This window comes from Alnus glutinosa, chromosome 10, assembly GCF_958979055.1.
Source record: "Alnus glutinosa chromosome 10, dhAlnGlut1.1, whole genome shotgun sequence".
NCBI classification, from domain to species: Eukaryota; Viridiplantae; Streptophyta; class Magnoliopsida; order Fagales; family Betulaceae; genus Alnus; species Alnus glutinosa.
The window spans coordinates 6,773,602-6,798,517 of NC_084895.1; the positions used below are offsets into that span (position 1 = coordinate 6,773,602).

Here is a 24,916-nt window from a genome sequence, read left to right on the forward strand (position 1 = left end):
AAAAATCAAATATGAGATTTCCAACAAAAATCATATACCAAATTTCCATACACTTTCCTTCCTAAACTTTCTCAACCACCGAACAACCACCCAATGAACATAAAATAGGAAGACAAAGACTCAAAGAGCATATAATAAATATGAAGACACAGAGCAAAACAAATTGAATATCTGAAAATAACTAATTTCAACACCTTAGAACGAGACTCGTGATTTCGTGAAGCTCTGATTCGCGCAAGGGAGGCTGAAGTTTGGGAAGAGAACTAGAGAATAGAAAAAATGAAGAGAACTTAGAGAAGAGGGTTCAAACGAAGGTGTGCGGCACTGGTTCAAACGAAGAGCGGAAGAGTCTAGAAAAAATGAAGAGGCATGCTAGGTTACTTACTCGGTTATGGGGGTTTTTTTTTTTTTTTTTTCTCCTTTCAGCGGGGCGGGACTGGTCCCCAGGGTTTTTAAAAACCCCAACTCACAACCCGCCCCACACAAGTATACCATTTTTGGACCCATACCTACCAAAAAAAAACCACTAAAACCTAGGATTTTGCGGGGCGGGGGATGTGGGTCAGGGCGGTTTTGCGGGGTCCTGCACACCCCTACTTGCAACTCTCACTATATAGGCTGGCAATTCAAATTGCAGTGCAATTCAGGCACCTCAATTACCTTTCACATGTTACAAGTATTTCAGCATTAGCTTAATTAATTAGCTTCCACATTAAACCCACCGCTTCTTCTTTTTTTCTTTTTTTTTCAATTTTCTATCATCCAGAGTGCAAATAGTCCCCTTCATCATTAGGCTTCTAGAGAAATTCCAAGGGCATTTGGATGCTGTCCATTCTGGATATGGAAGGAATGTCATCAATTTGATTCCATTGGACTGATCAGCCGAACCAATTCGGATTGTGAAAATAGTGTTTATGTTTGACATCCTGAAAATATTGCTCTCTGAGTGTCGTGAATAGAAAATGTAAAGGATTATAACATGATTACCATGTAGGTTATGTTTGTTTACGTGTGTTTTTGGAGGTATTTTTTTGTTTGGAAATTAAAGTGTTTTGATAGGACATAAAAGTGAAAACAATTATAGTGTTTTGAGAAATATATTTTGTGTTTTAAATTGTTTGTTAATGTATTTGACACGAGACAACAAACAAATTTTTGGTGAAATTGGGCTTGTTTCAAATTCCATAAGTTGGAAATATTTTCCAAAAAACATAGCCCGAAACTAATACAATCTTAAGATATTTAAGCGATGAGGCAATAACTCAAAGCTAAATCAATTATAGGATTTGGAAACATGATTTTTAAAAACGCAGTTAAGCATTTAGCAAAATTACAATTTTACTTTAAAAATTGTGTATTTAAAAAAAAAAAAAAAATACATTGCCTATAATTCCAAACGATTCATTTTTTACGATTTGGTTTAAAAATACACTTATTGTTTTCGAAATCGCAATACCAAACACACCTTATATTGTATAGGACCCGTCCACTTTGGCTCGGTCCAATTTTCCAATGAAAAAAAAAATACATTTTTTGTACATGAAGTTTTAGCTGTTATTGGGGTTTGAGATTGATCAAATTGTTCTTTAAGGTTTAATTCGTTATCAAATCACTTATTTCGTCCTATTTTCTTTAATTTTTTTTGACGAAATGTAACATCATAATTAATAGTACGGCGACACGTATATACATTACACAATCAACTTCACTTCAACAATGATGTAAAAAGTCTTCTGAGGACAAATAACAAATATGAACTTTCTAAGAATGAAGATCTTAACCATAATCTTTTTTCCTTTTTGTCATTATATAGAAAAACAATATTATATGCAAGATGCATATCATCCTCTTATCCTCAAATGTGGTATGGCTCTTAAAATCACTATTGAATCAAAATTCAATAGTGATATATCACAAATTTAATGATTATTTTAAAAGTCATGTCACATTTATCATATATAGCATTGCTCTATATAGAATGATTTATGAACCCATGTTTTCTTAATATTACATATCAATTTCTGCTGAAAAAAAAAAAAAGATGTTTATTAATTAATTTGTTGTAGATACTCTAATATCACTTAAAATGTTATTAATTTTTTTTTTTTTTTTAATATATACATAGGAATCATGTGATTTTAAATCACAACCGATCTCCAAACTTAAGAATGAGGAGATCCACATATATTTGGAATAGATAAAATGGACATGATACATTTTACAATCAAGATTTTGTTTTGTTGTATCAAATGATATATATATATATATATATATATATATATATATATATATATATAATAACACATTATTTAAAATTTTAAATAATTTATTAAGTCTTCCATATTTAGTGCCATGTTCCTAGGAAGGAAAATATAGGATTATAAAGGTTTTGGTCCCGTTTAGACCCATATTTGGCTCGAAGAATTTGGGCCTCCTTCGAAGGTGGAAGCTTTGCAGGAAGAGGCCCATTTCAGAAAGGATGTTTTGGTTGATTTCTAAAACAGAGCCGTGTCTTTCTAATTTTCTTAGCAAATGGGAAAATACTTGGTAAAATAAGAATGTAAAATTTAAGAACTGAATTATTCAACTTTTTTACAGCCTAGAAATTGATCTTTTCATTGTTTCAACCTCAATCTTTCTTCTCCTTGTTATAATCTTTGTACATTGCTGAAATTTCTTCTTAAACCCTTTGTGTGAGGGTCAATTCACTTGAAAGAGGGCATATTTGGTGGATTCATATCAAGTCTACTCTAAATTTAAGTGCCCCTTAGGGCATCTATGGCCCTGCAAATGATGGTTAAAGATTGGATATTGAATCAGGTGAGTGGACACATTTTCTCATTTCTGGAAATCTTACCCGCTCAAACAGAATAAGAGGTCTACTACATTGAGCACTTCCACTCGAAAAAAAAAAAAAAAAAAAAAATCCATACGAAAAGAAGCTATAGCGCAACCACAGTAACATTCCCATTAAAACCAAAAGGCCCCAAAAATGACTAATCAAAAAAGAAAATTGTTCCCCACAACGCACTAATTCTCACGGAGTATTACACTATCCACCCAAGACCGATAAAAGTGAAGAAAAAAGAAGACTAGTAAATCTTGAAGCACATTTCATGTAGCTCATTCAAAAAAGATCCAGTCACCACAACAAAATTTTCAACGGCTATCCTCCTCACAAGCTGTGATTACTTAGGCAGTAGCAGGTATCCGAGGTGCTATAGCTCTGGCTGTTGCATTAACGGTTAATCCACCAGCACGATTCACACGGCCGCCATTGCTACCCATCTGATCAGTCCTTTGATATCCGTCACCTCCACGGCTAGAAAATCCTCCTCGATTGCCACTCCTGTTTCCAAACTCGGCCCTGCCATTAAAGTCCGCACGACCATAGCCTCTGCCACCTCCATAGTTCCCGTTTCCGCGCCCTCTTGGTCCTTCATTCCTAAATCCAACAGTCCTTCCAGATGAAAATCGACCCTTACTGTTGTTACCTGGAGATTGAAAAAGAGCCACTATCAAATGTCAAGAAATGAAGACGGCCACGAATAAGCCCGACCGGCAGTTCATAGCGAGTACGAAAACACAATTTGTCTATTATGTAGTTGTCTATTATGTATGGCTAAGATATTTATAGAAAAGAAATAACTCAAGGGGACGTAAACCCATTTCCTCATTCAATCAAGAATGTTCTTTTACCTAAAGACAAAAAGGGACTAGAATAATTTTGAGACCGACACATGCTCCTTTAATCCCTTTCCTCTAGTGATATAGAAATAATGTGTCCCTCATCTACCAACAACATTAAAGACCAATGCTGCATCTAACATGGATTGTTTAGAAAAAGAAACATTCTCTTCCCATGTTTCTCTAGTAAGCAAATCACAAATCAGATGCCCCTTATCTAATTCCTAAAACATCACAACTTGCATAGCAGCCAAACATATTCTCACAACTTGACCAAAAAATCCAACTTACCTCGGCTGGTAGACCTCTTTTCCTCAACAACTGCTTGGCGTCCATTGATAGCGATGGGCGAAGCCTGAAATGTCAATGGAAATATTATTCACACAATATCAAAACACAAGATAACATTAAAAAGCAAATGGAAGCAACAGTGGGTTGAAAACAAACATATGATACAGATAACAAAATCAAACCAGACTAATTAGGAACAGAAGAGGTTGAAACATCTATACATATATAAATTGTAAACTAGTAGGACCCTTTATCTAAAGGCATCAATGAACTAGGCACTAGTTTTTTCTTGAAGTAAATAATTAGTTTCAGAATCTATTCAGATAAGGAAAAATAATTACAAAATAAACAGTCAACAAATGGAAAATTCCGAACACATCATCTATGGGTGGGTACCAATCCAATTGGTCATTCTCAACAAACACAACCCAGTTATCATAATTCATCATTAATAATACATAAAAGCACACATAAATTAATGTATTAACAACCAATATGGTGGAGGCATAAACTGAATTAGCCTCAATAGGTAAATGCATGGACAGGTACAAACACTTGACCTCACGAGTATTGATGACCACAAAGAAATATTGCAACCAAAATCCAAGAAATCACGAGTATTGATGTCTAGACATTATGGTATCATATCACTAATTCAATGACTGTTCTTTTGTTTTGAAATATTGAAAAAAGTCATTTTATTGAATAAAAAAATTGAGATTTAATAGAAAACACAAGTTATAATTTACAAACAAATTAGCCATAAAAACCCATATCTTCTTTAAACTGGACTAAGTATTCTTAAGCCTAACAACATAATGAATCTGGTCAAAAGAGTAGACTGGAGAATAGAAGCACCAATGGCATGGAATAGAGAGATAAATTAATAAATTAAGAATAGTATCTTGGAAGTAGTTATAGTAGTTAGGATAATCATACATCGCTAGAAATGGAGGTAGGTAGGTGTCAACATAAGACTATAGATAATGGTCGTGTTGGCATCAACTATTCAACCCATTGTGTTGATGATGAAATACTGTAAAACACAATCTTGAGGTAAGGGCATCAACAGTTGGTTGCCAAGGTTGGTTTCTTGTTCACATACATTAGACCTATTGCATTAGATTACAACCAAAGTGCCTAACTCACAAAAGTTTCAGAAATAAAAGTATTATACCATTCAACTAAAGAAACAAGTTATGGCCCATCCATCTACTCAAATCATATAAACCATAACAGCATAAAATAGAAAAAGAAAAAAAATGATCACCAAGCCCATATCCAATGAACACCAGAAGTGAAGTTTGCAGAGCACTTGCCCATTTGACACAAAAAGAAACATCCTTAGATTTTGTAAATATATGTGTAAGAAACCATATTTACACCAATGGCATCGAAAAAGTGATAAATTCAATAAATGAAAGAGGTTATGGCCCATCCATTTGCTCAATCATAACTGAAAAACAAAAAACGGATCAGCACAGAAAAATCAGATGTTTACCTCGATTGCACATTGCACAGCACTTGCATCCTCAAATTCCACAAAGCCAAAACAAAATCCCTGTGGTATTGAAACATCGCAAACAAATATTAGCAGAAGAAACAGTTAGCAATGAACAACAGAAATTAAGTTGACACATGACATACCTTTTGGCTTCTAACTTGAATACCGCCACTCTTAATTGGTCCAAACTTCTTGAACTCATTCTCGAGTATGGAAGGGGTAGCATTCACAGGGAGGCCTTTTATGTAGATAGAATGACCATCAGCTGTCCATACACAAAAAAGTAGACAAATCATTTAGATTAATACGCTTGTAGAGATTAATCAACTCAACAAGGATGCAGATCACACTGAGTTAACTAACAGAAACAATGGCACAATAATAAAAACAGCACACCTTCAGATTCCTTATTGCTGCTGTTTTCATTCGCATTTGTGCTGGGAACCAGCATCTCAGATACTGGGGCAAGAGGAGGTCCAGCAGTCACTGGTTGTTCTTGGGTCTTGGGAACAGATTTCCGAGGAGCAAGAGTTTGAGTTGAAAAAGGAGCAGCATTCTCCTTCAAAACCTTAACCTGGACACCAATATAAAGTGGTTTTATTATATAAGACCTCAATGAAAACTAGCAATAACAAATTGAAGTAAAGAAGATCGCCTGTGTTCAAATATCAGAGCTTTTACTATTAAATTAGCCCCCAAGGAAGAGATTACCAGAATTAATGTTCCCAAGAAAATGAATAAGAAATAAGTGATATGCATAGGATTTTGCATGATTGTAACTTACAATAGAGGCATATGACTTCTTTGGCACCTCTTCCATTTTAGAGTTAGGTTCGACCACAATCTGCCAATCATCAGAAATTTGATCAACAACCTCAGCAATGGGTGCTTCCTCCTCTTCAATCGAATCTTCTACTTTCTCAGGAGGATTATACACTTCCTCCCCATCAACGTCCTCTGGCGCTGCAGTTGCTGGTTCAGAAATATGGTCTGCAGTTGCTGGCTCAGAAATATGGTTCTGCTCGACAGAAGAAGGCTCTGCAATACAATTATCCTTAAAATCAGTTAGAGTGCACCAAAAGGCTTTACTTTGAATTGCAAACAGCATTTCACATTACCAAGGTCAGGACTAGGAGGTGTTTCAACATCATTAACCAAACCCTGCTTCCCCTCATCAACATATCTAAAAACATCATTCAGAACAAAGTAGCCTTTGTCTTGAGGCGCCAGGAAGAAACTCTGACTAAATTTACGCCTCAAACTGTCCTTTCCAGTCAAATACCCAGTCACAAGAACAAGAACTCCCCCATTGAAAGAATCTTGTGCATCCACGGTTAAGATTTCTGCACTGAGGTCGCAATAATGAAGAGAGAGTATCTTCTCATTGATTGCCTACTCAATTAAAATCAATCAACACAAAATAGAGGGATCAGAGTTTAATTCTGACAATTTTCAACCCAAACTACCATTTGTAAATGAACCTACCAATACACAAGAACCTCTGGGCTACAAACAAAAATGTAACAAAGTCAATAAAATTAAAACCCCTCTCCTTTCCCCACTCTAGTTGTCGCATTTTCTGGAGTGCTCTGTTTGGTAAGTGAAATTTCAGTTGAAAAATTTTCAGATTTTAAAATCCTCCTTTTCACCATACTTTCTGAAACCAGAGAATTATTCTAAACATTCTACCACAATGTCAGCAACCAGAGATAAATTTTGATCACATAAAGCAAGTAAAAACAGGGAAATGCTACACATCCCAAAAATTTTCTCCAAAATTTGGTTCCCAAATGATGTGTCACAATCTCATGTGATCTATCATTTTGGAAAATGTGTCACAATCTCATGGGATTGTGACACATCATTTGGGAACAAAATTTTAGGAAGTCTAGTATTTCTCTTGAAAAAAATACCCACACAGAGGGGGACGGAGAGAGAGTAAGAGAGAGGTGGAAGCTCACTTGCATAGTGGTTGTAAAGCTCATGGCCCCATTTTCTTCAGGACGACCAAGCTTACTAATATCCTGGTAAAATCGATGAACAAGCTCGGGGGATTGATGCAAGATAAGGTAATACTGGTGAACGAAGGCATTGCCAACCTACATTTAACAACAAATTTATCCCAAACCAATTAATACCCCCAAAACCAAAATAGGGCCATTTATAACATTTCATATCCGATATCAAGACATACAATATCAGCAGCAGGAGGGTAAGCTGCAGCTGAGACTTCCTGTTCTGAAGATGCCATCACTGAATTGATCTCTGAAAAGCAATCAAAACACTAATTAAAACCACTGCTTGCTACACATTTCACAACCACTGTGAAGTAAAAATAATTTACTATTAGATAGATTTAAACGAAGAAAAAAACTAATTCTTATAGATATGTACACAAACACCCAATGGGTCTTGCTTATTCCCCAGCTTATGATTATGTTATTTAAGAGGAGGAGGTGTTATTTGAGCTAGAGCTCATTTGCCCATTTTCCACCAACTTGAACAATCCATATTTTCAAGTATATACTTTCTGGAACTACTTTCCTCAATGAACTAATAGCTGACTGAACATATTCTCAGGAAAATTCTCGTTTCCAACCAAAAAAAGTTACGCACATTTCCCTATTTTAGATACTCCTGAAGCTAATTAAAAGGAAATAATAAGATTTTTTCTAACCATCACCAAAGATCAAAGATGGAGACCTGGATACAAAATTTTGTTCACTTTTTTTCCAAGAAAATATCATCAACCCAGCAAAACAAATAAAGAACCCTAAGAACCCATTTTCCAGGGAAACAAACGGGCCAAAAGAAAAAAAACAAAACAAAGAACACATAACAAATTTACTAAATCATATGTTTTCCCAGGAAACAAAGAGGGCCTGAGAAAACGAAAAGAAAATAACAAGTTCAGAAAATGATTGATGGGATTAGGAAAGCGAGGAGTACCTGAGCGAGGAGGACAGATCGGACGGCGGGAGTGAGTCAGTGAGAGAGAGAGAGTGAGAGAAGGGGTAGTCTCTCTCCTCTGCGTTTGCTCAGCGACCCCTCTCACCTCCCTTTCTTTTTTCTTTTCTTAGGGTTTTTATTAGGGTTTGCTTTTGGATCTTGAAGAGTACGCTTGATAGAAGAAAAAAAAAATTAAAAAATTGGGTTTTGGATATTTAATTTTGAGAAATGATGTGTAACTTATGTATTAAAGCACTCTCATCAGCTTTCTAACCATTTTCCATATATTTAGGGAATAAAATTACTTCTTACTTCCCCATAAAAAAATACCCAACAATAATTTCCCTAAATTTTTCTTATATCAATTAAATATTATTTCTTACTCTTATTTTATTATCTTTTATCTTTCTTACTTTTAATTTTTTATTATTTTTTTCTTCTCTCCTCTCTTGTCATCTCTGTCCTCTCTCTGTCAAAACCCACTGGTCCACCGCCCCTTCTTCTCTTCCTCCTCTTCTTTTCTTCTCCCTTTCTTCATCTTCCTGATCCTTCCTTCCTCTCTTCTCTGTGACCCAAAACAAGTAGAGTGAGAGATCTCGAGAGAGAGATCGAATCAGAGAGAAAATCGGAGATGCAGAGAGACCCGTGGGTCCAATTTCCGGTGGCCTAAGAAGAGACGCGGTGAGAGGAAGGTCCGATCTCCGGTGGGTGATGTTGGGTCGACGCCGTAGAAGTTGAGGGGCACGATTCTGGTGGTTTGAGGTGCGAACTTCTGGTGAAACAAGAGGAAATTTTCGGTGGAATTCTGATCCTAGGGCTTGGGGCTTTGTTGCTATTGAAGAAATTTTTTATTTTAATTGAGTTTGAGCTTTGACGGGGTGTAGACGATGGAGCACGGGGAAGGTGGAAGGAGAGAAGGAGAGAGGAGAGAGGAGAGAGAGATGAAAAACTTGTCTCTCTCTGATAACGGTGATTTTGTGTTTAGTTGATGAGAAAGTGAGGGAAAAGGCAAGGGCTGGTTCATCCATGGCGTCTTGGTTGGGAAAGGAAGGACGGAAGGACGCGCGAAGCAAGATAGGAGAGAGGAGAGAGGGACTTTCTTTTTATTAAAATATTAGGTTGGAAATCTACAGTAACCATGTATATAGTTACTGTAGATTCTCAATGATAGCATGTAAATTTAGGAAGACTGATGGATCTTTTTTTTTTTTTTTTTTTTTTTTTTTTTTTTTTTTTTAATGATATTTTCTTTAAATATAGGGAAGGGAATCACTTTAAGGAGGCTGGTGGGAGTGCTCTTAGTACCGTAATATTTTTTTCTCAAACCAAAAAAAAGTACCGTAATATTTTTTTTATTAATTGTTTTAATTATTTTTAATGAATAAGTTTTATCATGCGTTTAGGATTACGGTTTTGTAAACAAAAAGTGTGATTTTAGGGTTTGTTTGAGTTTGCGATTTTAAAAAGTGCGATTTAAAATAACGATTTTAAAATGTGCGATTTGAAAAAAAATGATTTTTAAAAACGTAGTTAAGCGTTTGGCAAAATCGCAGTTTAGCCTTTAAAATCGCAAATTAACCTTTAAAATTCTGCATTTTCAAAAAAGCATAATCCTACTTCTGATTTGAAAAAACAGATTTTCTGTGTTTTCAAATCGCAATTTTAAAAACGCAGTTCCCAAACGATTTATGTTCTACGAGTTGGTTTAAAATCACACTTATTGTTTACGAAATCGCAATCTCAAATCGTAGAAAATGAATCATTTAGAAATTGTATTTTTAAAAATTGCGATTTGAAAAAGTAGAAAACTGTTTTTTCAAATCGCAGTCAGGGGATGCTTTTTTGAAAACACAAAATTTTAAAGGCTAACCTGCAATTTTGCTAAATGATTATTTGCGTTTTTAAAAATCACTTTTTCAAATTGCACTTTTTGAAATCGCAAACCCAAACAAACCCTTACATTATCTTGGTACTCATAACATTTTTATATTTTAGTATAATGCTTAGACTACTACAAGTCTATAATATTTTTTAGAACTTCCTGACAAGAATTAGCATATAATTAAAGGGTATTAAAAAATAATTAGTAATTAACATAAATTATAAATGAGTTATAACTCTAACATTACTCTTAATTCTAAAGTTTGCCACAAAAAACTTTCATCATTGAAAGAAAAATAATATAGCATGTAATTGAAATTTGTTAAAAGAATTTTTAGTGGTTAACGTTAGTCCAATTGTATGCTTACACATGTTAACAAATTGTAAAAGAATTGTGGATGGTTACTCTTAAAAGAATTATCCCATGGAAAGTACTCAAGTAGGCAAAAGAAATTTTCCAAACTAATAGTTTTTTTTTTTTCTTTTTTAATGAAAAAAATAATAACATATATTGAAAGCTGAAAATTAATTGTGGTTTTACTTGTTTCAATGTTCTAGGGGAAGAAATAAGGATATAGTGAATCATAGAACTAATTTAGAGCCTGTACTAGATTTACTTTTAGGTTATGAGATTAGAGTGATGTTATATATCATATTTTTATTATATAACTGTTATATAATGTTGATATGACAGTCATAATTCACCTTCAAATTAGTCATTGTTAAAAAATAAAAAATCAATGATAAAATGAGACTATCACATCAATATAGTGAAGAAAATGTGATTTTTAACATTAATCATGAGTTTACTATTTTCAAATTGTAATACTGTTGTTATTGTATTTTCTATTTTTTTTTTAAGACACATGAATTACATGTGTGAATTCAATAATTTAGAGCTAGAAAACAGTGAATTCAATATCTTAAACTAAGGTCTAATAAATAAACTTGATCCAAACAACAATGTCAAGTGTAATTAACCTTGAATTTTGCAGTTTTTTTTTTTTTTTTTTTTGTCACGAGAAATGTTACAGGTACTTAAACTTTTATAAAAAGAGCCTTACTAATTAATGTGAAACTTATTCATTAGAGATGATTAAAATAATTAATAAAAAAAAATGCTACGAGTATCGATTAATAAGCTTTACATCATCTTTGTATCAATCTCTTAATAAAAAATTTTTTAGTACTTCTAACATTTCTCTTTTGTCACATACCTTGGGTCAATAGAAAGATAAACAAAAAATAAGAGAGAAGTGAAAGCTGCAACGTGCAAGGCGTGGTCTATGTATCACGTATGGATCGGGATTCACAATAATTATCTTCCCAAAAAATTGTTAAAAATTTGAGAAATTGATATGAAAGGGTTCATATAGGACCCATTTGCTTGGGTACCAAAATTTATAAGTATGTGAGTTTCATATGAATTCCCTCACATTTATTGTTCAAATTGCTAATAATTTGGATAGATAGTTCATATGAATTCTTATTCATCCACCCTCTAAGTTACTTGTGAAGTTACAATAAGTACAACAATACTGAGAATGATTATTGTTCTTTTTTATTTTTTTATCAATTGGCGCTGCAGTTGCTGGTTCAGAAATATGGTCTGCAGTTGCTGGCTCAGAAATATGGTCTGCAGTTGCTGGCTCAGTTGCTGGTTCAGAAATATGGTCTGCAGTTGCTGGTTCAGAAATATGATCTGCAGTTGCTGGTTCAGAAATATGGTCTGCAGTTGCTGGTTCAGAAATATGGTCTGCAGTTGCTGGCCCAGAAATATGGTCTGCAGTTGCTGGCCCAGAAATATGGTCTGCAGTTGCTGGTTCAGAAATATGGTCTGCAGTTGCTGGCTCAGAAATATGGTTCTGCTCGACAGAAGAAGGCTCTGCAATACAATTATCCTTAAAATCAGTTAGAGTGCACAAAAAGGCTTTACTTTGAATTGCAAACAGCATTTCACATTACCAAGGTCAGGACTAGGAGGTGTTTCAACATCATTAACCAAACCCTGCTTCCCCTCATCAACATATCTAAAAACATCATTCAGAACAAAGTAGCCTTTGTCTTGAGGCGCCAGGAAGAAACTCTGACTAAATTTACGCCTCAAACTGTCCTTTCCAGTCAAATGCCCAGTCACAAGAACAAGAACTCCCCCATTGAAAGAATCTTGTGCATCCACGGTTAAGATTTCTGTACTGAGGTCGCAATAATGAAGAGAGAGTATCTTCTCATTGATTGCCTACTCAATTAAAATCAATCAACACAAAATAGAGGGATCAGAGTTTAATTCTGACAATTTTCAACCCAAACAACCATTTGTAAATGTTTCTGAAACCAGAGAATTATTCTAAACATTCTACCACAATGTCAGCAACCAGAGATAAATTTTGATCACATAAAGCAACCAGGAAAAAACAGGGAAATGCTATACATCTCAAAAAATTTCTCCAAAACTTGGTTCCCAAATGATCTGTCACAATCTCATGTGATTTATCATTTTGGAAAATGTGTCAGAATCTCATGGGATTGTGACACATCATTTGAGAACAAAATTTTAGGAAGTCTAGTATTTCTCTTAAAAAAATACCCACACAGAGGGGGACGGAGAGAGAGTAAGAGAGAGGTGGAAGCTCACTTGCATAGTGGTTGTAAAGCTCATGGCCCCATTTTCTTCAGGACGACCAAGCTTACTAATATCCTTGTAAAATTGATGAACAAGCTCGGGGGATTGATGCAAGATAAGGTAGTACTGGTGAACGAAGGCATTGCCAACCTACATTTAACAACAAATTCATCCCAAATCAATTAATACCCCCAAAACCAAAATAGGGTCATTTATAACATTTCATATCCGATATCAAGACATACAAAATCAGCAGCAGGAGGACAAGCTGCAGCTGAGACTTCCTGTTCTGAAGATGCCATCACTGAATTGATCTCTGAAAAGCAATCAAAACAATAATTAAAAACCACTGCTTGCTACACATTTCACAACCACTGTGAAGTAAAAATAATTTACTATTAGATAGATTTAAACGAAGAAAAAAACTAATTCTTATAGATATGTACACAAGCACCCAATGGGTCTTGCTTATTCCCTCATCTTTTGATTATGTTATTTAGGAGGAGGAGGTGTTATTTGAGCTAGAGCTCATTTGCCCATTTTCCACCGAATTGAACACTCCATATTTTCAAGGATATACTTTCTGGAACTACTTTCCTCAATGAATAAATAGCTGACTAAACATATTCTCAGGAAAATTCTCGTCTCCAAAAAAAAGTTACGCACATTTCCTTATTTTAGATACTCCTGAAGCTAATTGAAAGGACATCATAAGATTTTTCTAACCATCACCAAAGATCAAAGATGGAGACTGGATAGAAAATTTTGTTCACTTTTTTTTCCAAGAAAATATCATCAACCCAGCAAAACAAATAAAGAACCCTAAGAACCCATTTTCCCGGGAAACAAACGGGCCAAAAGGAATAAAAAAATAAAACAAAGAACACATAACAAATTTACTAAGTCATATGTTTTCCCAGGAAACAAAGAGGGCCTGAGAAAACGAAAAGAAAATAACAAGTTCAGAAAATGATTGATGGGATTTGGAAAAGCGAGGAGTACCTGAGCGAGGAGAACAGATCGGACGGCGGGAGTGAGTCAGTGACAGAGAGAATCTGCCTGCCTCATATACTTGGTGTAGCGGTCTTATTTATAGACTCACAGTTCACATTTGTGAAACTACTGGAGTGCTTGGAGCATAATCTAATTAGAAGTTTGAGTCCTAGATCACATTGTCTTTAATCTTATCTTTATAGAATTTAAATTGGGTAGTAGAGTCCAAACTAGATATGACACTCTCTTTAGCTAATATCATTCTATTAGGTATCTTATTCCATATTTGATGGGATAGAAGTCTATCTTGATATATTTGGGATATGCGGCTTTTTAGAGATAATAAATAGTCTTGTACTTAAGTCTAATCTGGCCGGGTCAATCCGATGGGCTCAGCCATCGATTCTACCCTCGGTCCACGTGTCTTTAGAGCTGATTATTTCTCCAACAAACTGTTATATAATGTTAATATGACAGTCATAATTTACCATTAGATTAATCATTGTTAAAAAATAAAAAATCAATAATAAAATAAGACTATCACATTAGTATGGTAAAGAAAATGTGATTTTTAGCATTAATCATTAGTTTACTATTTTCAAATTGTAATACTGTTGTTATTGTATTTTCTATTTATTTTTTTAGACACATGAATTACACGTGTGAATTCAATAATTTTGAGCTAGAAAATAGTGAAAATAGTGAATTCAATATGTTAAACTACGGCCTAATAAAGATACTTGATCCAAACAACAATCTCAAGTATAATTAACCTTAAATTTGGTAGTTTTTTTTTTTGTCATAATAAATGTTACATGTATTTAAACTTTTACAAAGAGAATCTTACTAACTAATGTGTAGATTATTCATTGGATATGATCAAAACAATTAATAATAATAATAAAAAAAATGTTATAGGTATCGATGAATCATCACATCATCTTTGTACCAATCTCTTAGTAAAAAAAATGTAATACTTTTAGCATTTATCTTTTGTCACATACCTTACGTCAATAGAAAGATGAACAAAAAATAAGGGAGAAGTGAAAGTTGCAACGTGCAAGGTGTGGTCTATGTATTACGTATGGATTTGGATTTACAACAATTTTCTTCCCAAAAAATTGTTACAATTTGAGAAATTGATATGAAAGGGTTCATATAGGACCCATTTGCTTGGGTAAGTAGATAGACAGTCCTAAATTTATAAGTATGTGAGTTTCATATGAGTTCTCTCACATTAATTGCTCAAATTGCTAATAATTTGGATAGATAATTTATATGAGTTCTTATTCATCCACCCTCTAAGTTACTTGTGAAGTTAGAATAAGTACAACAATACTGAGAGTGATTATTATTATTTTTTTTTTCAATCGGCATTTGGATCCTTTCCAGTTAGTTTTTTTCTTTTTCTTTTTTAATGGACAAATATACCCCTCCAATTATACTAGGATGTGTTTAAAATTGCGATTTCGTAAACAATAAGTGCAATTTTAAACCAAATTGCATAACATATATCGTTTGGAAACTGCGTCTTTAAAAATTGCGATTTGAAAACACAGAAAGTATGTTTTTTCAAATTGCAGGTAAGAGAATACTTTTTTTAAAATGCAAAATTTTATAGGCTAATTTGCGATTTTAAAAGCTAAACTGCGATTTTGCCAAACGTTTAATTGCGTTTTTAAAAATTACTTTTTTCAAATCGCACATTTTGAAATTGTTATTTTAAATCACATTTTTTGCAATCGCAAACCTAAACGGACCCTAACTAGATCTCCTCCGGTTCATCCTATCAATCGAGACAAATAGTTATTAATGGTATTTGATTATAGATATAAATTTTCTACAAACTGGTTTGTAGGAATTTCATACAAACCATATTTAATATTTACATATGTCAATTGGCATGTGAAAAACACATGTTGTTTTAATGGTTTATGTTTTTCACCTGCTTTTTTAATAGCATTAATAAGAAAATATGTGATTCCCACATGTTTAAAGGACATATGTTACTCTTGTATGTAAGTTGTAGAAAATTTCTTACAAACTGGTTTGTAAGAAATTTATGTCCATTAATTATTGGAAAGAATAAATTATCATTTTTTTATTTTGTCAAATCATGTATACTTTTAAATAAGACCGTGGGAAGTTAATTAATGAATAACGCTTAAGAATAAAAAAAACAAAATAAAAACAAAATAAAATAAAATTGAATAGTAGAATTTTAAGCCCAACTTTAGCATAGATGCAAATTGCTAGTCGACTCCTCAAACACCCTAATACGGATGAGAATCCACAATAATTATGTACCCAAATTGTTAGTACTTTGGATAGTTTTGTTGAGAGAGTTTATGTGAGACTCAGCTGTTTAAATAAATTTTGGCATGCTTAACTGTAATACCTCAAAATAATAAAATAAAATAATGAGTAATGATCCATTTTAAATCACGTTTTATAAACAAATACTCATGTTGCTAAATTTATCCGACAAATGCCCTAAAAATAATTTTTCCAAACAACTAAATATTTTTTAGGGAAAAATATAATAAAAAAAGCCCTCGAAACTACAGCCGATTTTAGAACAGTCCCCTGAATTTTCAATTGTACTAATGTGACCTATCAAACTACCAAAGTGTGCCAAAAATGTCACTTTTGTCGAAATATTTCTATAATATCTCTATTCTCTTAAAAACTATAATTTTTTTTTTTTTGAAAAAAGCCTAAACTAAACTCTTTTTTTTTAAAAAAAAAAAAAAAAGATAAAAGAGAAAAAGAAAATGATAAATGCAAAATCAATCCATATGGTTAGCCTAAATTACAAATTGCTTACTAGATAATAAAAAATAATTCAAAGGTTTTTAAGTAGACAAAAAATAACAATGTCAAAATACTTGACGGATTTTGTTACTGTTAACGTTAATACCAATTAAATGATGACATGTGTCACTCTTATTATAAAATTTTAAATATTTTTTTTCTTTTTTAATTAAAAAATTTAAATTTTTTAAGTTTTTAATTTCTTTAAATTTTTAGTTTTATATAAATAGTTTTTTAAAATTTTCTTTATTTTTTTTAAAAAAAATATATTTTTTTCTATAAAATTTAAATTTTTTAAGTTTTTAATTTCTTTAAGTTTTTTATTTTTCAAAAATACTTTATCTTCTTTTTCCTACATTTAATAAAAGTAAAAGTAAAAAAAATAATATTTTAATGATATAGGGAAAAATGAAGGGAAGTTACTGTGAGAGCACTCCCAACAGATTACCAACAATTTTCCCTATATTTAGGAAACAAAACTACTTTTTACTTCCATATAAAAAAGGAAAATGTTAGATTTTTACTGGGGCCCACCCTCATGTGAGGGGTTGTTGTACAGTTGTTGTATTGGTGTTGTACAAGAATCAAATCCCTATAAAAAAACACTCCACAATAGATTCCCTTAATTTTCCTTATATCAATTAAATACTTTCTTTATTTTATTTTATTTCTTTATTCATTTTTCTTTTTCTCTCTATTCCTCTCGTATTTTCAACAAGCTTCCCCAAATCCCTCCTCTCTCGCCTCCGTCTCCCTCACCATCCACCGCCACCTCTCCATGGCCTCCTCAATCCTCTCCCCAAATTCCACCACTCCTCTCTCCTCCAAGCAGAAGACACGATCCGTGCTCTCCTTCCTCAAGTCCAAGTAGAACCCTCACACCATCTTCGACATTTGATGCGCCGATAAGCCGAAAGGGATAGTAGAAGAGCCAAATATCGGGTGGATCTCCGTTGGGTCGTCTCTGGTGAAACAAGGACCGAATTTCTGGTGGGTTGATGGAGGAGACGCGATTTCCTGTTAAGCAGAGCCGATTTTCCAACAAGGATTGCAAGACTGATTTGGCCACAAGACTACAAGATTTGGTAGTTCTCCTCCAATGAATTTGTACTCTGATTGCTTTGTTTGGAAGACATGGATTTGAGGTTTTTTTTTTTATTTTTTTTTTCGATTGTTCTCGCAGTTGAATTTTGTGGATTTTATGTGTGCGATTAAGGTGGTCATTTGTTTGTTTGGTGAGAAAGTGAAAGGAAAATAGCAACAAGTTTCTCAATCATCTAGCTGTGGTGTTGGAAAATTGTTTCTGCCAAACCCATCTTCTGGATGCGGGAAGGGAGAAGGAGAGAGGAGAGAGCCATTTTTTTATTTTATTAAAATAATAGATTGGGAAGCACTGTTGCTTCCCAACAAAAAAATGCAAATTGCTTCCCAACAAAAAAATGCAAATGCAAATTTAGGGTATCTATTGGAGGTTAGTTTTTAGTGTTTTTTATGATATTTTCCCTAAACATAGGGAAGGGAACCAATATACATAGATTAATGGGAGTGCTCTGAGGTGTTTTTTTTTTTTTTATAGGGAAGTAAAAATTAATTTTGTTCTTTATTTTTAGGAAAAATCCTAAAAATGAAAAGCTGCTGGGAATACTCTTAGTGAGAGGAGCCACCTCTTTCGTGAGGTTTCTCTTGAGTCTATCTTCCATTTTCTTCCCTCTCTCCTCTTTCTCAACGTCGCCCACCATGCTCCGTTCCGACTACCACGCTTTGGCATGTAGATTTCACTCGCGGGCCAATGTTTTCGACCTTTGTGCCCTAATTGTTGTTGCTTGCTATTTTGTTTGTTGTTTTCCTGTTGCATTTTTTATGTCTTTTTGCAGCTTTCTTTGCTGCTTTTAAGGGTAAGTTTGAATTTGTAATTTTTATTTTTATTATTATTCTTTTTTATGTTATATTGTACTATTCTTTACTATATTCAAAATTGTAAATACCGATGAAATATATTTTTTAAAATAATTTAAAAAATTTGAGACAAAATTGAAAAAATAAAATAGATAAATCTCGAGTAGAATTCAAATTTAACAAAACAACTCAAACATATATTTCAAAAATAATAAAATATAATAAAAACCAGTGTTACCCAAACATGTCCTAAGATTCTCTATTCTCTCTTTCTTCTAGATCATATATATCTTAAAATGTACAAACTTCAAATGCTAACAACATAATGAATGCTACCAATTTTATTTAAAATGGAGAATGAAATGAATATTATCCATTTCCAATTAAATCCTTACGCATTTTGTAGACAATGTGGCCTATCAAAGTAAAATCATCTCGAAATGAATGATCCAATTCATCTGATTTATAGATCAGTGTTACTGTATTAATCGCAGTCCAACAACTGGTATTCAAGCTTCAAAAGATGCAAGTCTCTACCATTCTCATTAGATAGGGGAGGAGCTCCTCCAACTAGGTATTTACCCACCATCCCCACCCAACAAGCAATGATAAAAAAAGCCTAAAGGCAAGCAACTGAACTCATCATCAAAAAGCCGAAGGAATGACGGTAATATTTCTCAAAGGATGGGAGACATCCGTGCCTCCAGCATGCTGCACGAACTCAGCAGGTGAGAACGTGCTTCCATGGCAGACACAGACAATACTAACCTCCGATTTCGTATATCTGTACAAGAACCCGGTAACGGTTTTCCCGTTTGGGCCGTTCCCGGTCGTCGATACGTACGGCATTTGAGGAAGAGGAGGAGTATTAATTTGGTTCGGAGTTTGGGGTTTGGGAGGCTTTCCCATCTCCATCTTGGTTTCCTTCGACGGACCGGGAGTTGAATCACTCGGTTTTGCTTCTTCTTTCTTGGCATGGTTTGTATTATGGTTATCGTTATCGTTATCGCCATGATCGGATTCTACGGGTTCAGAGGAAGCACTGTTTTCTGAGTGGCCCTTGGAATCATTTGCTTTGTGACATGATCGGCTTCTGGAGTCGCCGCTGCTGCCACCACCTGGAAAGATGAAGGTGAAATCGGTTTATCGGATAAAATGAATAGCCTGAGATTGTTTTTAGAATTACGATTCGAAAATGTCAAAAAAAAAAAAAAAAAAAAAAAACCAAAAATTTCCTAGAATATACAATCAGTCTTTTAAACAAGTAAGAAAAACACACACACACACACATATATATATATATATTTATTAATGTTATTAAAAAAAGAAGTGAAAAGAACGAGTTATTAAAACAATGTGTGTATGTACTTCTCGTATATAAAGTGAAACATGCCAATCATTTATATATATATATATATGTTACACTTTTAAAACATAAATTACAATTTTATCACATTTAATAGCATTATTAAAAATTAAATTTTCAAATCACACGACTAGCTCATTTTGGGTGCGTTTGAGATTGCGATTTCGTAGGAAAAAAATGTGATTTTAAACCAACTCGCAGAAAATGAACCGTTTGAAAACTGCGTTTTTAAAAAATTGCGATTTGAAAACGCAGAAAAATGCTTATTCAAATCGCAGGCAATTATATGCTTTTTTGAAAACGCAATATTTTAAAAGGCTAAACTGCGATTTTAAAGGTCAAACTGCGATTTTGCCAAACACTTAATTACGTTTTTAAAAATTATTTTTTTTAAATTGCACATTTTAAAATCGTTATTTTTAAACCGCACTTTTTGAAATCACAAATCCAAACGTAACCTTTGATAATAAGATTAGCTATAATTAGAAAAAAGAAAGCGTTTATGGTGTTGAATTATCATATTATTTTACACTATTTTACATTCCATATATTTTGGAAAGCATTATGCCTACGTTACAATCACGTGCTCCCACGATTCGCGGACCTATTACACATCCACTGGTGCTAAATGTCAATTAAATATAACACTGAAATTTTTTAATAATTTTTTTTTTTATATTTTATATTCTATTTCTTTAATAAAAAATTTACAACAAAATGTAAAGAAAAAAAATACACCGAGGGTTATAGAATTTTCTTTGGAGTACCTTCGTGAGAAAAGCTACGGTCCTCCGAACCGGCCGAGGAACCGCAAATTTGCGAACCATACGATACCGTTTCCCCGTTCGCACCATCTTTCTCGCACCCGTTGCCGGACAGGGTAAACCCCAGACTCAGGTTCCCTTTGTACGGCCTGAAGCCCCGCCACGTGGATGGCTCAAACGCCCTGCCACCACCGGGCACCCAACACGGCATCACGCACGGAAACCCCCCCAACGACCCTTTCGTTAACGGCACGTGCTGCACCGGCGCGTACGGGTACTGCACATTCGCCGCCACGGCCTGAAACGGCACCGCATTCACCACGTCGCTGTGTTGCCGCTGCATTTGCATTTGCATTTGCGTTTGCTCATCCGTCCTCTCTCTCTTACGCGCCGGCTCCCCGTCCCTTCCCCACTCGCTCCCGTACTCGCCTCCCTTGTCCCTACACGTGCCCCTCTTCATCTCCTGCTTCTCTTCTCTCTTCCTCTTCGCCTCTTGCCTCCGCAGCGCGTGCATCTCCCGCTTCGCCTGCGGATCCACAAGCTCGCCATCTCTAGCGAGGCTCCGACGGTTCTCTTTCACGTCCATATCAAAGCCGTTGGATTCCGAATCAACAGACGTCAGAGCATACACTTTCTTCACCGGTTTAAGCTTCTCCGGTTTCCGGAAACTCCCTCCGATCGACAACCCTAAATCCAGCTCGATCTCTTCATCCACCATTGTACAAAGCTCGAAGACTCGGCCACAAAAAGCTCCAACCTAGACCAGCTTCATGGTAGAGATACAATACAAAGAAACTTCTGCTGCGTTTTTGAAGCTTCAAAAAGTGCTCTAGCTAGGGTTTGGGTTCAGATTTTGTTTAGGGAGAGAGGGAAATAGGAGGAGCGGGACCAAAGCGAGAGGCCCACGTGGTGGAAGCGGAGAAGGTGACGAGGTCGGTTGGTAACACGTAGCAGATTTTCGATATAATTAGCGGAAGCGTCGTGCAAGGTCGCACCACTAATACTGATGAAAAGCTAATAATTTAACGAGAATTTATGAGCTTGTTTGGTAACTCATCCAAACAATTTTTATTTTCATTTTATTTCTCTTAAAAATATCAAATCAAAAACATTCTTATTTTTTTACACTTTTTACATTACATCAATAATTTTTTATTATTATTTAACCAAAAAAATCCACTACAAAACACAATTTTTTCACTTTCCTATAAAACATTCTCAAATTTTATATCACATCAATAATTTCTTACTACTATTCAAATAAATATTCCAATTCACAATCACTTACCAAACACACTCATATCAATTAAATAATTATAATTGTAATTATCGTTTTTGAAATTTTGGGATAAGTATTCATTTAATACGACATTCATAGCAGTCTCATATAAAATTAGGGATTTGATTCTTGTACAACACCAATACAACAACGATACAACAACTCTTCACATGAGGGTGGATCTCACATACTGGGGCCCACCCTCATGTGAGAGATTGTTGTATAGTTATTGTATTGGTGTTGTAAATCTAACATTTTCCATAAAATTATATATAGTTTTTTTTAAGAATATTAATTAAGTAATTAAAAATATTTTTACTTTAATTTTTATTTTATTTTAATTAAATATTTTATGGGTTTAACCGTAAAATTGTAAAAATTATGCATCGAGGTATGAATGGAGTTTTTATTTACTTAATTTGTTTTTTGTTTGTTTTAGGTAATGAAAGGAGTTTTTCGGTTGGGCTGGATACAGAATTGGAAGGGGCCACGTGGCATACGTGCATGAAGAGCTGAGGTTCGAACGCGTGTACGTCTCTTCCTGCCCTGTTGGTACTCGCTGTACTTTCTGACAACGTGGCAGGATACGGACACGTGGTGCGAGATCTTGCTGTCCCCGCGAATCCCTGCTTTCAGAAAACGAGAACTACGTAGCTCGACACCTGCTCGACACGTATGTTTGTCGCAGTAGAGTGGGCCCGAGAAAGGGACTGACACGTGGAATGGTGTCGGAGTTATAACAGCTCAGCAGGTTAAGTTGCGGAGAAGCTTTTAAAGGTGGGTGATGTAGACGTGTCGACGTGTTCGTCGCTGGGTGGTCGTACACGTGGATCGATTGGTTTGGATAAGGTAGTTTTATCGGGCTTTAGGTAGGTACGACACGTGGAAACAGCTCTGAGAATTGAATGAGTATGTTGTCTGTGGCGCCAGGCGAGAGTGGTAGGTGGGACCGGGTAGACTTGGGGTTTCGAAACGTCTGAGACTGATGTTGCCTACGCGATGCATGGAGGGCACGTGTCCATGTCTGGGGATTTAAGCCAGTAAAAGTAAAGTGAAAGTCACGGGCATGTCAGAGGAATGGACTTTGTGTTAATGAAAGACATCTGAGGTGTCCTGCTTGTACCAGATGTGGGTTCTACGTATGATTGCAATTTTTTTTTTATTATTTTTTATTATTTTTTTATTTTTTTATTTCTTACATTATTATCCAAATTTTAACAAAATAGTGATCAAAGAATTTGATTTACATTTAAAAATAAAATAAAATTAAAACTAGGAATCATCTTTTGATTTTTTTATTCTTTCAAAGTTAGTGCAGCTTTTGAAATTGAAAAAAAAAAATCATCCGTCTTTTTATGATTGGCCTAATTTATAAATCACTTATTTTAGAATCAGAGTAAATTCAGAGGTCTTTGTGGTTAGTCTAATTTACAAATCTCTTCCTAAAGTTAAATTTTGTTAAAAAATTTGACAGATTCTGTTAGGTGGCACATCAATATCAATAAGATGACACGTATCACACTTATAAATAAAAATAAAAATATAAAAATATATAAAACTAAAAATATATTTTTTAAAAAACAATAAAAAAAGAAAAGAAAAGAAATGGATGGGTACGGATTGGGCAGCCACCCTTAGATCCTAGTGGGTAGCCATGAGCCCACCCCAACCGCCTCTGGGGCAGGCCACCCCCACCTCTAGAGGTGGTTGAAAAGTCACCTTATCTCATGAGGGTGTCCGTGAGAAAGTGCATATTATAATACAGGGGCGGAGCAGCCCCCCAAGGCAAGGGGTTTCTCCAAAAAAAAAAATAAAAAATCTTAAAATAAAAAATTTAAAATTTAAAATTTTACACTTAAATTTTTTATTTTTTTAGTTTTTGCCCCCCAAATTAAATTTTTTTTTTTTCAATTTGATCCCCCAAACCCTAAATTCTAGCTCCACCCCTATTATAATATGTCCTCAGAATTCTGAAGGTTTGGTATCTAATAATAAAAAAAAGAAGTCTCCGTACAGATAAAAATTTAAGGGCAAATGATCAAGGAAATTTTCTAAAACATTTAAGAGGGGCACTATATATAGGTCCTTTTTTTTATTTTTATTTCCCTTAGGTTGTCCTATTGTATTGTTATTGGATAATTTTAGTTGCTTGCTCGAGAAGGCAGGGCATGGGGCACTTGCCCAAGAAAGTGAGATTTGGGTAAATTCTCAACCAAATTGCTCTATTGCTCAGAATCTAAATTCAATCTAAACATTATACTGCATTGAGAGAATGATTGGCAAGTCATCAAATTGAGTTAGCCGTGGACTAATGCTAGAATGAGGGTTAAAAGGTGGGAGAAGGTTAATTCTTATTATGTATCCAAGTGACTAAAGTATTTCTAATGGGATAAAGATTTTTTGTTTTTGTTTTTGAAATTAGTTTATTAAATTGATATATATATATATATATATATATATATATATATATATATATATATATATATATATATATATATATATATATATATATATATATATATATATATATGTGCTTATAATATGTGATTCTCACATAATTTTTTTTTAAAATTTTTTTAATTATTTGTTTTGCTTGACAAAAATCTTGATGACATTCTATTAAGCTCCCTTCCACATAAAATTAAAGATATTTATGTTCCTATTATTTTTTAACCAAATAAAAACAGACTTATTATGGCCATTTAAAAACTTAATTCACAGGGGGTTGTCTCTTATAATTTTAATTGTGATTTTCAATAATTTAAGAAAATTCACAGATTTGGCCATTGTAAAATCAATATGGCGCCTGTGATTTTTAATAATTTTATAAACCGACACTAGAAAGTGATGTAGAGAGTAGACAGAATAG

At 34.1% G+C, this 24,916-nt stretch overlaps 3 protein-coding genes across 3 annotated transcripts; all 3 read right to left on the reverse strand.

The window, feature by feature from the left end:
- Nucleotides 1-2,943: 2,943 nt before the first annotated feature.
- LOC133879653 (nuclear transport factor 2-like) lies at nt 2,944-8,589 on the reverse strand. The gene is made up of 10 exons (XM_062318302.1): nt 8,432-8,589; nt 7,677-7,747; nt 7,444-7,581; nt 6,601-6,874; nt 6,267-6,520; nt 5,879-6,056; nt 5,626-5,747; nt 5,480-5,539; nt 3,979-4,042; nt 2,944-3,494 (listed from the first exon to the last, which is right to left on the reverse strand). Exons 2-10 carry the CDS (start codon nt 7,731-7,733, stop codon nt 3,193-3,195), a joined length of 1,449 nt encoding a protein of 482 aa, XP_062174286.1. The 5' UTR covers nt 7,734-7,747; nt 8,432-8,589; the 3' UTR covers nt 2,944-3,192.
- A 3,151-nt stretch (nt 8,590-11,740) lies between these two features.
- Nucleotides 11,741-13,989, reverse strand: LOC133879654 (nuclear transport factor 2-like). Its single transcript, XM_062318303.1, has 5 exons — nt 13,938-13,989; nt 13,181-13,251; nt 12,948-13,085; nt 12,278-12,551; nt 11,741-12,197 (listed from the first exon to the last, which is right to left on the reverse strand). The coding sequence occupies exons 2-5, from the start codon at nt 13,235-13,237 to the stop codon at nt 11,803-11,805; spliced, it is 864 nt and encodes a 287-aa protein (XP_062174287.1). The 5' UTR covers nt 13,238-13,251; nt 13,938-13,989; the 3' UTR covers nt 11,741-11,802.
- Nucleotides 13,990-19,083: 5,094 nt separating this feature from the next.
- LOC133879969 (uncharacterized) lies at nt 19,084-21,757 on the reverse strand. Its single transcript, XM_062318803.1, has 2 exons — nt 20,772-21,757; nt 19,084-19,756 (listed from the first exon to the last, which is right to left on the reverse strand). Exons 1-2 carry the CDS (start codon nt 21,484-21,486, stop codon nt 19,284-19,286), a joined length of 1,188 nt encoding a protein of 395 aa, XP_062174787.1. The 5' UTR covers nt 21,487-21,757; the 3' UTR covers nt 19,084-19,283.
- Between the last annotated feature and the right edge of the window lie 3,159 nt (nt 21,758-24,916).